The sequence below is a fragment of the Sinocyclocheilus anshuiensis genome, unplaced genomic scaffold (genome assembly GCF_001515605.1).
Source record: "Sinocyclocheilus anshuiensis isolate Anshui unplaced genomic scaffold, SAMN03320099.WGS_v1.1 scaffold535, whole genome shotgun sequence".
Lineage (NCBI taxonomy): Eukaryota > Metazoa > Chordata > Actinopteri > Cypriniformes > Cyprinidae > Sinocyclocheilus > Sinocyclocheilus anshuiensis.
In genome coordinates, this window is record NW_015551063.1 from 1,347,974 (window position 1) to 1,363,508 (window position 15,535).

Consider the following 15,535-nt stretch of genomic DNA (forward strand, 5'->3'; position numbering starts at 1 on the left):
AGTTACATTTTCAAATGAAAATAGCAACATGGTCGTTTTATAAAGTAGCCTATGCGTTCATATGTGCTTAATTTTCGCTGGAGGAAACAGCTGTGGTGTGATGAGGGGTGAACGCAGTGAAAACTTAGGCTACAATAGATGGGGAACCAACCGATTATTGCTCTCCCATGATATTTTGTAAACTGGATTTATGACAAAAAACTGCACAGATGCATATATTATAACAGTATATCGATAAACACACACCTTGTCCTCTGTTTCTCGCACTGAGCCGCTGCGGTCTGCGGATTGAAGAATGCGCTGAAAGACAGGGAGGAGCCGATCGAAGTCTGCCGCCATTTTCATATTAAATTTAAAGGGGACTAAGGCGATCACAATTTCGTGTACAGTTTATGGAGATAATCGCAAAATTTTAGGGGGGCTGAGTAGTCATTTTAGGGGGGCTATAGCCCCCCTAAAAATGGCCTAGAGACGCCCATGGGTAACACTCATTTTACATACAGCACACAGTGAAAATGACATGAATATGGCAGTGGGCAAAAGCATGAAGCGCTGCATAATTTGAAATCACGAGTTTAAAGTTGTCGATTGCGCATCTCCAGTGAGGCTGAACTCTCCTCCTGTCCGTATTCAATTTGAACGGACCGACCGTCAGGCAGAGAACACGCGATCATGCAGGATACAAATGCACACTTCATAAGATCTCACAGCTGGTTCGACTAAGTTTGCAAGGATTTTGAAATTAGATGTTTATTAGTCATTCAAAGATTTGTTTAAATTATATAAATGCGTATTTGCTGAATGCTGACGAGACAAGAAAGTATTATAATGTTTGCCTTTCTATTACTAACAATATAAAAGCAATCGTTATAATACTTTTTTGTATACATTTTAATTCCTTTGTTTAATAGTTCTATCTGATTATTAGACAGACTTCTCTCCGTGGACAGAACTGTTAACGACGACAGTGAACAAGAGGGAGAATGTGAGCACTGTGTGTTCAGGCGCTGCCGTTATCAGCGCCATCAAAATAAAAGTCCCACCACGAACGCATCGGCCAAACAGAAAAACTTATTGGCCAATGCCGATATTTGAAAAATGCCAAATATCGGCCGATATATCAGCCGTGGCGATATATTGGTCGACCACTAGCTATAAATATCAAGTCACATGATGCTTTTCCCTAATTTCATTAAGAAAGTGTTGTCTTAAAGCCTGTTCAAACCTAGACGAATATTCGGTGTGAAAATTCAGTGCAATAAACATTTTCATTTGAATGAATGGCTGTTAATGCATCTGTGCAGACTCTCTCTCTCTCTCCCTCTCTCTCTTTCTTTAAATGGAGTGCCACAGTCAGGTTCTGTAAAATTTTCTCCATAGCAAAATTGATTTTTCAAAATTAAAAAAAAAAATTTTTTTTTTTTAGTTTATATAACTTATAAACTTTTAAAGACAGAACTGTGAGTTCCAAGGTTGGTAATCGATGGTATATGCTTTTACTGAAGCCATCAGTTCGTATTATTTCAACTTATTTTAAAATAATCACAACAGCTAAATTTATGGTGAAAAACTACATTACCCATGATGCTGTATAGAAAATCCCACCAATCAGAGAGTCACAGTGAGCAAATTGCACCAAAAGAGCTTTGCAGGGACCGCCCACTCCCATGAAGCACTGCAAATGATTTCTGTATATATTAACATTTTGCAACAAACTTAAAATATATTGTTTCTATAGATAAAATTAACAACTTTAAATCAATAGTTTAATATTTGTCTAAAAAAAAGTTTAGTTTAAGTTTGTTTAATTTAGTTCTTTCCCTCACTTAAGCCGTTAAGTATACTGTACCTCTGCCTTTTTGTCTGATTTTCAAATACATTTTTGCTTAAAATCAAAGTTTGAACTTTTGTGATTCACCTTATGGCTGCTTTGGTTCATGACTTATAATGCTTTAGCAAAGACTAGAAAAAAGAAAAATACTTTTGGAACTATTATCATTCAGTTTTTCTACTGTTTCTGATTTTCAAATACATTTTTGCTTAAAATCAAAGTTTGAACTTTTGTGATTCACCTTATGGCTGCTTTGGTTCATGACTTATAATGCTTTAGCAAAGACTAGAAAAAATAAAAATACTTTTGGAACTATTTTCATTCAGTTTTTCTACTGTTTATTTATGCATTGTAAAATCAAATGCAAAAATCTGACTGAATTTTTGTACCAAATATTCGTGTTGGTGTGAACAGGTCTTTAAAACAGAAGGCAAAATGACTGTTGAACAGAGCAATCCTAATCACTCAGATGATATTTTTTCTTTCTCTCATGGACTAGCAAGTAAATACAGCTGGATAAAACAAGAACTGTGTCCGTCTTCATTTCAGGCCGCAAAACAACAAAATGTGATTATTTTAAAGGGGGCTAATTCTTTTTTTTTACCCACTGTAAATAAAGCATCAAACATCATTGGAAAATTATTAAGTGCATTTAAAAAAAACAAAAAGCAAACACAAGTTAGAGGGGTATCTATGTGGTGTTTTCATTTTTTTTTTCTTTTATCATTTTCTTTTTCTTTATATATACACTACCGTTCAGGTTTGGGGTCAGTAAGATTTTTTATTTATTTATTTTTTAAGTGATTTAGTTCCATGCTCACTTATGTTTATTTGATCATTTTGCAGTAATTGCAAACAGTCCAGCTCAGTAGTTAATGCACTCAGTTTATGTACTATGTTGTGTCATTTATGTACTTCTAAGTAGTTGATAATTAACCTAAAGTACAAATTTTACTGCTTTATTTAATCATTAATACTTTATGATCCTCATGTGTTACTTCTAAGTGATGTTTTCTGAAAAATGAACCAAATCATGCAGCAGATCTCTAAAGACTTTAAATTCCATAGTTGGCAAAGTAGCAGGACTGTGCCAGATGCTTCTTACATTTTTGTTCCTACGGTCATAATGAGTGATAATATTTGTCATCTGTTTTCTGAAGTCTGCTGATAGTGACATTGATAGATTGATTTCTTCTAATCTCTTTCTTGGGCAGTGAGTAGTCCCCCTCCCCCCCTTTCACAAATGTTGTTTTGCCTTATTGATGTAAAGAATGATCGATTATTCTTTGATTGTGGAAGTATGGAGGAAAAAGTATGGTATTAAATTCACAGACTCTGTAAACAGGAAAGTTCAGATATGAAAATTGTCATCATTTACTTGCCCTCAACAGTGAAACTCGATTTCCAAAACAACAACAACAACAACAGCAATGAACTGTGAAGTATCAGAAAAGTTCATATGACTGCCTCATGCCAATGTGGCACATGAGTTCAATTAACTACTTTTATGATATTTTTATGGCTTAAATCACACATTCCTTGTGTGTGAAACAGAAGCTTGTAATTTCTGCCTGATATGTAATCTTGTGCTTCAAGGGGGAAAAAAGTAGAGATGCACCAATTGCAACTTTCTTCTATTTTCTTTCAAGTTATGTTTTTTTTTTTTTTAAGTGTGACCTGCCGATACCGATTTTTGCAGATTCCAATTTTCTTTCCCAAAACTATAATTGACAGCATATACAAACAAAATCTACTTTTTTTTTCAATGCATAAAATTATTTACATAATAAAAGAAATGATTAAACATTACAATTTCCCCCAATCTGGACTAAGTTGTTCTCTCACTTAAACAACTCTCTGACTGGAAAGAGGTAGAAATGAGTTGCTGTATATAACAAAACATATGTCATTTCCCACTATGTTTATAAATGGACATACTTTTCTCTAACTATATTAAATGTATGTGTCATCTTTCACATCAAATTCTTAAATTGTTTCAATTAATTCAGTTAAAATAATAAGAAACTGTAGAGTTGTTACCATTCAAATGAAATCATTATCAACAAACTGCAGAACTTAATCTGAAGTGCATTAGATGTATTTACGCAGACGGTTTGATGAAGCTGAGGTGCCATAAATGCATCTACACTGCAAAATTGCAAATGCATAAATAATGTTGTAAGATTAATGTTTTCAGAAATAATTTTTGAATATACAAATAAGAAGTGTTGGTAAAAATGCAATGATACTTTTAAATATGAAACCACACCATTTGTGTGTGCTGTTGGTCCGTGTACGTTTTGATAGTTTGTTTTTCAGTTTGAAATGAAATAAGCAGAAACAAGAAAACGGTTGTTTTTTAGTTTTTTTTTATTTGGTCACAAATATTTTTTTTGGTTCACGGGTAGAAAACTGATAAACGACTTCAAAATGAGTTTTCCCCTTGTGGGTGGTCATGACACACCCCTTTCCGCCGATTGGTCAACCAAATCTAAGCCTGTGACGTCATCCTCAGTTTGTTCAACAAAATAATAGTCATCTGCTGCTGTACAGGGGCAGGTCCTAGATCAGGCTTTCTTCTGTGCACCCTAACGCGTTTCACATAAATATTTATTTCACCTACATACATTGGAAACGTGGACTAAATTTTCATTATTACAATTTTTAACGTTTTATACATTTAGCCTACATTTAGTCATTTACCAGATGCTTTTATCCAAAATGGTTTACAAATGAGTGCTGTGATAAGTCTGTAATTATAACTGATCATTAAAGGCACAATATGTAAGATTTTTTATTAAAATATCCAAAAACCACCAGAACAGTGTTATATATTTTGCTGACTTGTGTACTTGCATTATTCCAAATGTTTCGAAGAATGTTTAAATCCAGAGAAATAAGCAATTTTAACTAGTGACACGGACCGTGTCTATAGTATCATTGTGTCTCCTGCCAATGACGTAATAACCCCTCGATTTCCAGTTTTGTAGAAAACATGGAAACACCAAAGACGCTTTAATATGTTATGCGTTTTAATAGACCGGTGACGACTGCACAGAGTAGCATTATAACAGAACTTTCAAATGTATCTAGTATGATAAAACAGCGCTGCTTTACCCCACATACGCACGACCGGAAGGAGCGGAAGCGGTCGACTGTGGCATAATAAAAGCTCCGCTGCTTTACCCCACATACGCACGACCGGAAGGAGCGGAAGCGGTCGACTGTGGCATAATAAAAGCTCCGCTGCTTTACCCCACATACGCACGACCGGAAGGAGCGGAAGCGGTCGACTGTGGCATAATAAAAGCTCCGCTGCTTTCCAGCCGTGTGTCACGCTCGTTCAGCGGCCTCGTTTTGCTTCGACGGCTTTCAGCCTCACCCTGCTTCACTTCATTCTACTACGTTAATAAATCATTAGCATGAACATGATTTCTGCCCGAGTCCCGTCGGATTGCTTCGGCTGTGGGGATGAAGCAAACAACTCCCATGATTTTTACAAATGAGTGCTGTGACAAGTCTGTAATTATAACTGATCATTAATTAATTATTAGTCTATATTTATGATTATTACAAAGTCATCCAAACTGGCATCAAAACTACCCAAAATGTCCAAAATGAATCAAAATGATTGTGCATGACATTCTTTGAAGTATACAGTAGCCTATGCATGCGGTCATACAAACTCATTAGTGAAATCTCCTGAAAGCTGGCACCATTGCTCAGACTGGAATTTTCACTAGTAAATGAAGATTAAATAATCAAATAAATTGCTACTGAATTTGACCGTGATACCCTCCAGTGAGTTTATTTTCTACTTTTTGTGAGATATTTTAATGTATTTGGAAATCACATCAAATATTAATTAGGGTAAGCAATTAAAAAGACGAACAATAGTTCGTCTCTCGTTGTTATATAGCCTAACATTGCATTGACTGAATATGTATCTTTTTGTATATATTGTTAATGAACTCAAAAGCCTGTTCTTATAAATGATATTATGCTATAGCAACACTAACATAACCCACTAGTGCATGCAAACAAACTCAGTGAAATCTCCACCTGATGGTGCAAAGGGACAGCTGGCACCATTGCTCAGACTGGAATTTTCACTAGTAAATGAAGATTAAATAATCAAATAAATTGCTACTGAATTTCGCGTACCACACTTTTAGAATCCGAATTCGAATTCGAGCACTGTTTTAGACAATACGCTCAGTTTTGGACATGCGATGGTGATTGCAAATAGCCTACTGTAAATGCAAATCGGCTGAGGGTGGATTTAATTTTTTACTGTACTGTAGGCTAATCATAGCCGCGGGAATGTTGCATTTAGCCAGGATTTATGTTATGAGTGTGCACAGCCCTAGACGCTTAGTACACTCTAAAAAAATTTTAAACCAGCGCTGAGTTATATTTAACCCAGCATTTTTCAGAGTGTAGCCTAACATGTTGATAAATAACTAGATAGATAAATAACTAACTCTTAAGGCTTGTGCCGGTGCTCGGCCATCCACTGATTTTTATATAATAGGCCTAACATAAATAATGTAGCTTAGTTGAGTTGGACAGAAGACAAGCATCCGCTTCGTACAGCACGAGCCGCAGCGCAAGATTGACAGGGCCATAGCGGCTCCGGCAAACGCGCAGAACTTTTGTTAATTAATGAAAAAAAGACAAACTAGGCTATTAAACAAATAAATATTTTTTTCAAAGTAATAATGGACCACTGAGCGTTCGTTTTAATGGGGAAAAAGTTTGTTTTAATGCAGATGTAATCAGTCTTAGTCGTTTTGTTAATAAAAGTTTAGTGAGTTTTAATGAACCAAAAACTAAGCATTTCTTTGTCAGTGAGGGGAAAATCCATAGGTCTTTCATTTATTTGTGTTACAATGCGGGTAGCCTATAGGTCGCCTATGCTTACCTCTAATTCGTTTTGTTAATAACGAATAATGCTAATAATATTTCGGTTAAAAGATTGGTGGAAGATCTTAACATCAAACATTAACGATAAATAAGAGCTACAGATGCCGAACGTCATTGACATCTTTTCTTGTTAAATATGCGAGTGTATTTGGATAACACTGATGTTGTCCCATGTTAATTAATCAGTGGTAAAATTTCCTCACAGTCACATTCTTAATGCTGGCTACATTACATGGAGTCGGCACCACGGGGGGCCTAGGGGGTCCGGCCCGGCCACCCTTGGTCACTGTGCCCAGGCCCGGATTAAGAACACATAGGGCCCTGGGGCTATAGCAAACCCAAGGGCCCCCTTCATAGTAGCCTATCTTGGTGCCACAACGTTTTCTTCCACAGGAATAATTCGTTTTTTTTGTTTTGTTTTTAAATCAAATCTCCAACACACAGCGATACAATGAGTATGCACACTAAATATTCCAGGCTACAACACATTAAAAGAATAAATACAATAACCCCAGATATATGAAGCAAAAGCAAACAGGTTTCCAGAAGCAGCAACAACTTTTGAGCATATACAGCTCCTTTAAGGAGTTTACGTTAAATAGTTTTATTATTAGAAGGTCTTCTTTCTGGCCCTAGAAGAGGAGAATCATCAGGGCTGGACTGGTGCTAAAATTCAGCCCATCTGGCCCACTATGGAAGCATATAGGTAGCGAAATTCAATTTAAAATGCAATATGCAAAATGGCAATGCAATATTCAAAATGGCAATGTATTTCTGTATTTAAATTTCCATTTTCCATTACCCATATGTGCAAAGTTTGGTGCAAAAAGAAAATGAAAATTAAATTATATAATTTACATTTGCCATTTTCAACAGTAGTATTAATATTTAAATTGCATGCAAATTTTAACACTTTATAAGTTGCGAAATTAAAATGAAAATGTATAACACAAATTGATTTGATATGTGTAATATGTCCAAGCAGAAATGGTAGCAAAATGATCATTTAAATGGTAAATAAATGAATTATTGCCTAAATAAGTAAATAAAAATTGTGCATGCCCCATTGCCCCCTCACTTTGTGCGCTCTGGCGCCGACCTTGATAGAGGCATTTACATTTTGACAGCCTAAAAACAGACTTTAGTGACATGAATGTCTGTAAACAATTAATTAACGAAATGTACTGTATCCTAACTGCATGAGCTTAATCAGACTTGTCATCATTATTTTTTACCAAAAAATATCTGCGGGACCCCCCTACACTCTAAAAAATGCTGGGTTGTTTCAACCCTACTTTGGGTCAAATATGGACTAACCCAAGTTTTGTATTAAAAATTTAATTAAAAAAATTGCGCTTCTTCACCATACAGATTTACCTAGGCTACGCGCACAACTAAATAAAACAGGCTGCTGATTAAAATTTATGAAATAAATATTTCTGCGAAACACGTTAGGGTGCACAGAAGAAAGCCCGATCAAGGACCTGCCCCTGTACAGCAGCAGAGGACTATTATTTTGTTGAACGACCTGAGGATGATGTCACGAGCTCAGATTTGGTTGACCAATTGTCGGAAAGGGGCGTGTCATGACTGCCCACAAGGGGAAAACGAATTTTGAAGTCGTTTATCCGTTTTCTACCCATGAACCAAAAAAATGAAATTCGAGCCAACATCTGGTTTTTTAGCTTTTTTTTGAACACATGAAAAAAAAAGAAAAAACGACCGTTTTCTTGTTTCTGCTTATTTCCTTTCAAATTGAAAAAGAAACGATCAAAACGTACACGGACCGCTGTTGCGCTCATTTCTGTATGAGTCTTAAATAATCATTCTTAAGATTACCCTTTTCTCTTTCTTTATCTGTGTAAACCAAACTGCTTTATTTTAAGCCCAGTTAATCAATGTGCTTTTCTGTCCTGTTTCAGTGAGAGTTTCTGGACATTATGCCAATTGAAGAAGTCTGTGACAGTGTTTCAGCAGAGGATGATGCTAAGAAGGGGCCAGATGTTCCTTTCCTTTTAGAAGAGTGTGTAAAAGAGAAAGTGCCCTGGAAGGAAGTGTTGAAAAAGAAGGTGGGAAAAAAGTGTTCCTGCAGTTCTGCTCGAGTCAAAGCCCTGGTCATAGATTCCATCCCAATCGTGAAATGGCTGCCAAGATATCAGTTCAAAGACTGGATCATTGGGGATGCCATGTCTGGCCTTATCGTGGGCATCCTCTTGGTTCCCCAGTCCATCGCCTATTCTTTACTGGCAGAACAAGACCCTATTTATGGGCTCTATACATCTTTCTTTGCCAGCATTATCTACACCCTACTGGGCACCTCCAGGCACATCTCTGTTGGGATTTTTGGGGTATTGTGTCTTTTGGTGGGACAGGTTGTGGACAGGGAACTTACTCTGGCAGGATATCCATCAGACACCAATCAGACCACCTTGGTAAATGTGGACAACAGCACTGGTCCAATCTGTGACCGAAGCTGCTATGCAGTCATGGTGGCAGCAACACTAACTTTTACAGCAGGGGTCTACCAGGTTGGTCCATCTATCAAGATTAGTCTTCTTCCATCAGAATTTTTGAAATATCTAAATGTATTAATTGCTCTGCTTGGGTTGCAGGTGTTGATGGGCCTCCTACAGGTTGGCTTTGTCGCCGTCTACCTCTCGGACTCTCTGTTGAGCGGTTTCGCAACTGGTGCCTCTCTCACCATCCTCACATCCCAGATAAAGTACTTCCTGGGGCTTCACCTTCCTCGTGTCCAAGGCTGGGGTTCGCTCATAAAAACCTGGATCAGTCTTTTCAAGAATCTGGGTCATACCAACCTCTGTGACCTCGTAACCAGCGTGCTCTGCTTGCTTGTGCTTGTACCCACCAAAGAGCTCAACGACCGCTTCAAGGCCAAGCTCAAGGCCCCTATTCCCTTTGAACTCTTTGTGGTAATTGCTGCTACTCTAGCTTCCCACTTTGGCCAGTTCGAGGAAACTTACGGCTCGGATGTATCCGGCAACATTCCCACAGGCTTCATGCCACCTCAGCTTCCGAACTGGTCTCTCATACCCAATATCGCTGTTGACGCGTTCTCAATCGCCATTGTTGGTTTTGCCATTACTGTTTCTCTGTCTGAGATGTTTGCCAAGAAGCATGGTTATATGGTGGACCCTAACCAGGAGATGTATGCTATTGGATTCTGTAATATCATTCCATCCTTCTTCCGTTGTTTCACAACCAGCGCCGCCTTGACCAAGACTCTTGTGAAGGAGTCGACTGGTTGCCAGACTCAGATCTCGGGGTTGGTGACCGCTCTTGTACTGCTGCTCGTCCTGCTTGTTATCGCACCTGCCTTCTACTCATTGCAGAAGTATGTATGACTTATGTCCCATTTTCATGTGAAATTGTGTCTGTTTCCTCGAGACTTCACCTAATTGTGTCCTCTTAACCTCTACAGATGTGTTCTGGCCGTCATCATAGTCGTCAACCTCCGCGGGGCACTGCGAAAGTTTGGGGACATTCCCCAAATGTGGCGTGTCAACCGTTTGGACACTATCATCTGGCTGATTACCATGGCTACGTCAGCACTAGTGAACACTGAGCTAGGTCTACTGGTTGGAGTCCTGGTCTCTGCATTCTGTGTGCTAGGCCGAACCCAGTCTGCACAAGTCCGTCAGCTGGGCCAAGCAGGGGACCGCGAGCTCTTTGAGGACCTTGCGTCCTACAAGGGTCTCCAGAGCCAGGCAGGGGTGGCTGTTTTCCGATACGAGGCTCCCATCTACTATGCCAACCAAGCTCTTTTTAAGAAGTCACTGTACCGCAATGTGGGCCTGGATCCACTTAAAGAGAAGGCCAGGCGCAGGAAACTAGACAAGCAGAGGAATCAGAAACAAGATGGAGAAGACAAAAAACAAGAGATGGACGTGTCCACCAATGTGTATCTGCTACAGCTCAACAGTTTGCACACATTGGTCATAGACTGCAGTCCAGTGCTGTTTCTGGACACTGCTGGAGTCAATGCTTTGAAAGAGGTATGCAAGGGCTACAAGGAGCTGGGAGTCAATGTGCTTTTGGCGCGATGCAACACCTCCGTCATTGATTCTTTGCAAAGGGGAGGCTATTATGACCAAAAGAAAGGGATCAAAGACATACAGTTTCACACTCTTAGTGATGCCGTCTCTTATGCCCAAAGCTTGAAGTCACAAAATGGTGATTGTGACACTGTTGTGTAATACCTTGTAATGCATTGATCCAAAATTGTCTTTGCATTTAATATTTGTCTGTTTCGGCAGTTCGGAATTATATGAGCATTTACTTTCCCTTATGTCGTTTATGTCACTTTTTTAAATACAAATGAAGATATCTAGAATGTTTCTGTCTATGCACCTTGTCTATGCTATGAAAGTCAATGGAGTCCAAAATGTGTTGTTTTGGACCCCATTGACTTTCACTGCATTAAAAAAAACACTAAATCAGTGCTAAAATATATACATTCATACAGGTTTGGAACCACATGAGGGAGAGTAAATGATGACAGTTTTCATTTTTGAGAGAACTGTCCCTTCAAAATGTCTTAAAATGCATAGACAATCAATGTTTATTTTATATCTGTTACAACATAATTGCTATTGAAAAAAACGTGTTGTGTTGTGCAGCAGGACCTTTAAATATAAGTTCAAACTTTCAAGACATTGTGTATCCCATGACCTTTGCCCAGTCAGGATGATAATCTGATTTTTTTTTCTGGTCTTAAAATGATGTATTTTGATATCATTTACATGTCTAATAATAACATGTTTGGCTTAATTTAAATAGCTAAAACTCTGTATTCAAGGGCTCAGTCTTTCTACATGAATAGAAATGATTAATGCTAGACAAGCTCCAGCTTGTATATTTACTCTTTATCTCCTTCCACTGTAGTTTTCGCTCATTCAGTCAGAATTATATGATGTATATAATCTCATTTGTGACATTTACCCAGCTTTATGGGTACTTGTGCATGTTTAAATGACCATAAAGCTTGGATACACTGAGCGCTTGTTGTCAGGGTGAATGCAAGTTGAACTCTTTCACCCAGTCATCAGATGTTTACCTCAATCGCAGAAGCACCAGAGAGTGTGCCGATGTGCCTTGTCACTGTGACTGTGCAGCCACAGAGCAGCTTTTGAAAATGTGCATCCTTTTTTTCTTGAAAGGCTTTGCTGAAGGAGCCAAACAAAAATGTTTGGTCAGGTCTTTCTTTGACTCCGCTTTAATTTCATGTAGAGAATAATGAGGGCTCAGGTAGAGCATTTTAATGCCATCATGTCTGACCTGTTGAACAGGTCTGAAGGAACAGGAGACATAACCGGATGATTCGACTTTTAGCGCAAAACCAGGATCAGGGAAATGACACAATCTGTCCTCCTACTGGCTGAATCGGAACAGGTTATGAATACATGATTTTTCTAAAATGCTGGAGCTTTTACCAGATATATCATTGATAGAATGCTAGCACAAATATAAATAGAAGCATATGACTTTTAGGGCAAACTAGGAACCATTTATGTAGTTTTTATCATATGTAGTGGTTATGCTCTTAAAAATAAAGGTTCCAAAAGGAAATTTTCACAGTGATGCCATAGAAGAAACATTGTTTGGTTCCTCAAAGAACCTTTCAGCCAGGGGTTCTTAAAATAACCATTTTTTTCTTAGTGTGAAGAACATTTTAAAGAACCTTTTGTGCAATGGAAAAGTTCTATGAATGTTAAAGGTTCTTCATGGAACCATTAATGCCAAATAAAGAATCGTTATTCTTTAAGAATATATGGTGATGCTTTATTTAGTGAAACATTTCTAATGGTTTTTAGTTCATGTTTTTTGATTGTTTCTGTGCATTTTACTTTGTATTAGAATTACTGCAATCATTTTGGAGGCTTTGCTTAATTGTTACAGGTGTACTTTATTTTCTTAAAACATCTCTCTATATACAATTTAAGGTATTCCCATATCTATGCAACTAGATATGACTACATGTTGATTATTTGTAATCACTGATATTGGCAGGAAACCCATATCTCTCATGTAACGTGACATATTGTCTTCTACAAAAGTAATTTGTCTTATAATTAATACAAAATAAACTAAATGTTTACAGAAAGCTAAGTTGTCTTTGTCTTGATTAGAAATCAACAAAATGGGATGTTCCCTTGCATCAGAATTGATGAATTAATATTTTATTCTGTGCTTTTTAGTGTTTTTATAATTGAAATAAGTTTTATCTAAAATTAAAATGAGCGAGGGGAAACCCAGACACATAAAATAATAATAATCAATTTAGTGCATGCTTTGAGATAAGGCGCTTTAACTCGAAGTTACCACCAGTGGGCAGCATTGTTCTGCAGCAGATCATGTGTCTAGTCTTTAATGGGATAGTTCACCCAAAAATTACAATTTTGACATTTACTCGCCCTCATTTGTTCCAAACCTGTATGACTGACTTTCTTTTGCAAAACAAAAAAGAAGATATTTTGAGGGATGTCTAAAATATATTATTTACACAAGAAAGTAAGTCAAAAAGAACAGGTTTGGAATGGCATGACAGTGAGTAAATGATAATAAAAAGTTAATGAATAATAAACCATTGATTTAACACTTAAAATGCATACATATCAGTATTGAGGGAAAAAAAAATCCCAAATGTATGGCATTATGCAGATGAAAATGTACTAAAATTCCAGTGTTTTATGCAGCTGCTGACAGGTAATTTCTTTTTTTTTATAGGAAACTGTGTGCTTGAAAGTTTGGCGTGAGAACTGTGCATACCAGCACATTTGCAGTTTATGATGCCTTCAGATTCTATGTCTCTTGTCAAAAGTATTTTATTTTTCTCACATCTACAAGGCAGCCAGAGAGAAATGATGTCTCAAAGACATGGAGCATCTCAATGACATTAGCAGGTGTTGGGATGGCAGAGGAGACAGCAGCTGTCTGTTCTTTCATCAGGATTCTGACAAGGATGAGGCCTCCGAATTAAGACAATCTGTCTGTACAATTTTCGTTGTAATTTTAGCAATTACAATTACATCTGAACACATTTGCATCACTTGCTCACCAGTGGATCCTCTGCAGTGAATGGGTGCCGTCAGAATGAGAGTCCAACCAGCTGATAAAAACATCACAGTAATCCACAAGTAATCCACACCATTCTAGTCCATCAGTTAACATCTGGAGAAGTGAAAAGCTGAGTGTTTGTAAGAAACAAGTCTAGTTTTAAGAGTTTTCTTTTTTGGATAATGTAGTTTCAAATATGCGGTTAATAAAGATAAAAAATGAAGAGTGTTAATTTGTTTAGACGAGATGTGAGCTCCAGGGCGTCAGCGGCCGTTCAGTGCACATGAACCCGCCGAGAGCAGCCTCACCTCGGCCAGATCTTCTGGAATTTGCTGCTGGCTCAGATGCCTCTATAGTGGTTAAACATGAGATTGGTCTTGGGTAAATTTAACGGGCAATTTTTCATCTCATTAATCTATTATTTGTTCCAGAGCAAATAGTTTTCGCTGAGGGCAAGTTTCATTTTTATAGCTGTATCAGAGCGCTGCCTACTTTTGACTGAATTGTAACTTTATAATGGTTATTGTGGTATATAGTGTTGCTTTCGTCAACGAAAATTATGACTAAATATCGTTGCCAACGAACCTTTATCACGTGACGAAAACGAGACGAGACGAAAATGCTGGTCATGTGACGATGACTATAATTAAATATTAAATATTATTGTTCAATAAATAATAGAATTTATTAGGCCTAATAGAATGATGGTGATTTTAGTTACATTGTTCCGCCTTTAGATGGCGACAAGAGACTGTCTTTATGAGTGAGTCAGCAGCAAAGACTTTTATATTGAAAGAGACTGAAACAGGATTGTATTATTTTTACTTTAAGATGTCGAGCTGTTGTATGAACGCAGTATCATACTCGTAGCCGTGTGATATTGCTCATTTATGGATTCGTATTTTGGCCAAAAGTGATGGTTTTATGTTAAAGCATCTTAATTGATGGATCTGTTTCTTAAACGCAGCTTTTGCGCTTCACAAGATGTTAACTGATGGACTGGAGTGGTGTGGATTATTGTGATGTTTTTATCAGCTGTTTGGACTCTCATTCTGATGGCACCCATTCACTGCAGAGGATACATTGGTGAGCAAGTGATGGAATGCAGATTTTCATATTTGGGTAAAATATTCCTTTAAATATTGTCCGGAATAATCACACATACACATAATTATGCACTTGGACACATATAACAAAAACAATCAACAAAAATAGTGAATACACTGTACTTTTCTTTAGCAAAGTATGGCAGCATAGCCAATCTAAATCAAGTTTCTACACATTTTTTGAAGCGGAAAAAATGTGATCTTATCTGTTCCAGTACTGTACATCCATTTCATGCATCCTTTCTCTCTTTCACTCCTGGGAATTTTGCTTGAGAAAGCAATATTATGGATAGAGGACTAATATTGTAGCTGGCAGTAATGGTTTGAAGTTAAAAACATATTAATGATAGATTTGTGGATTATTTGTGGATTATTGTGATGTTTTTATCAGCTGTTTGGACTCTCATTCTGACGGCACCCATTCACTGCAGAGGATCCACTGGTGAGCAAGTGATGGAATGCTACATTTCTCCAAATCTCTTCCTATGAAGAAACAAATTAATCTACATCTACATGGCCTGAGGCTGAGTAAACTGCATATTTTTGCTCTGCCAAGTGAAAATATTTCCTAACAAAATCAAAGCAGAACCAACCATGT

At 37.4% G+C, this 15,535-nt stretch overlaps 1 protein-coding gene across 1 annotated transcript in view; it reads left to right on the top strand.

Moving 5' to 3' along the window:
- Window positions 1-11,193, top strand: part of LOC107662016 (sulfate transporter-like) — a 13,042-nt gene extending 1,849 nt beyond the window's left edge. Inside the window, exons 2-4 of the mRNA XM_016451867.1 lie at window positions 8,680-9,285; window positions 9,370-10,109; window positions 10,197-11,193. Coding sequence (XP_016307353.1) covers window positions 8,698-9,285; window positions 9,370-10,109; window positions 10,197-10,971 — 2,103 coding nt within the window. The 5' untranslated portion in view covers window positions 8,680-8,697 and the 3' untranslated portion in view covers window positions 10,972-11,193. The remainder of the gene's footprint in view (window positions 1-8,679; window positions 9,286-9,369; window positions 10,110-10,196) is intronic.
- Window positions 11,194-15,535: the final 4,342 nt, after the last annotated feature.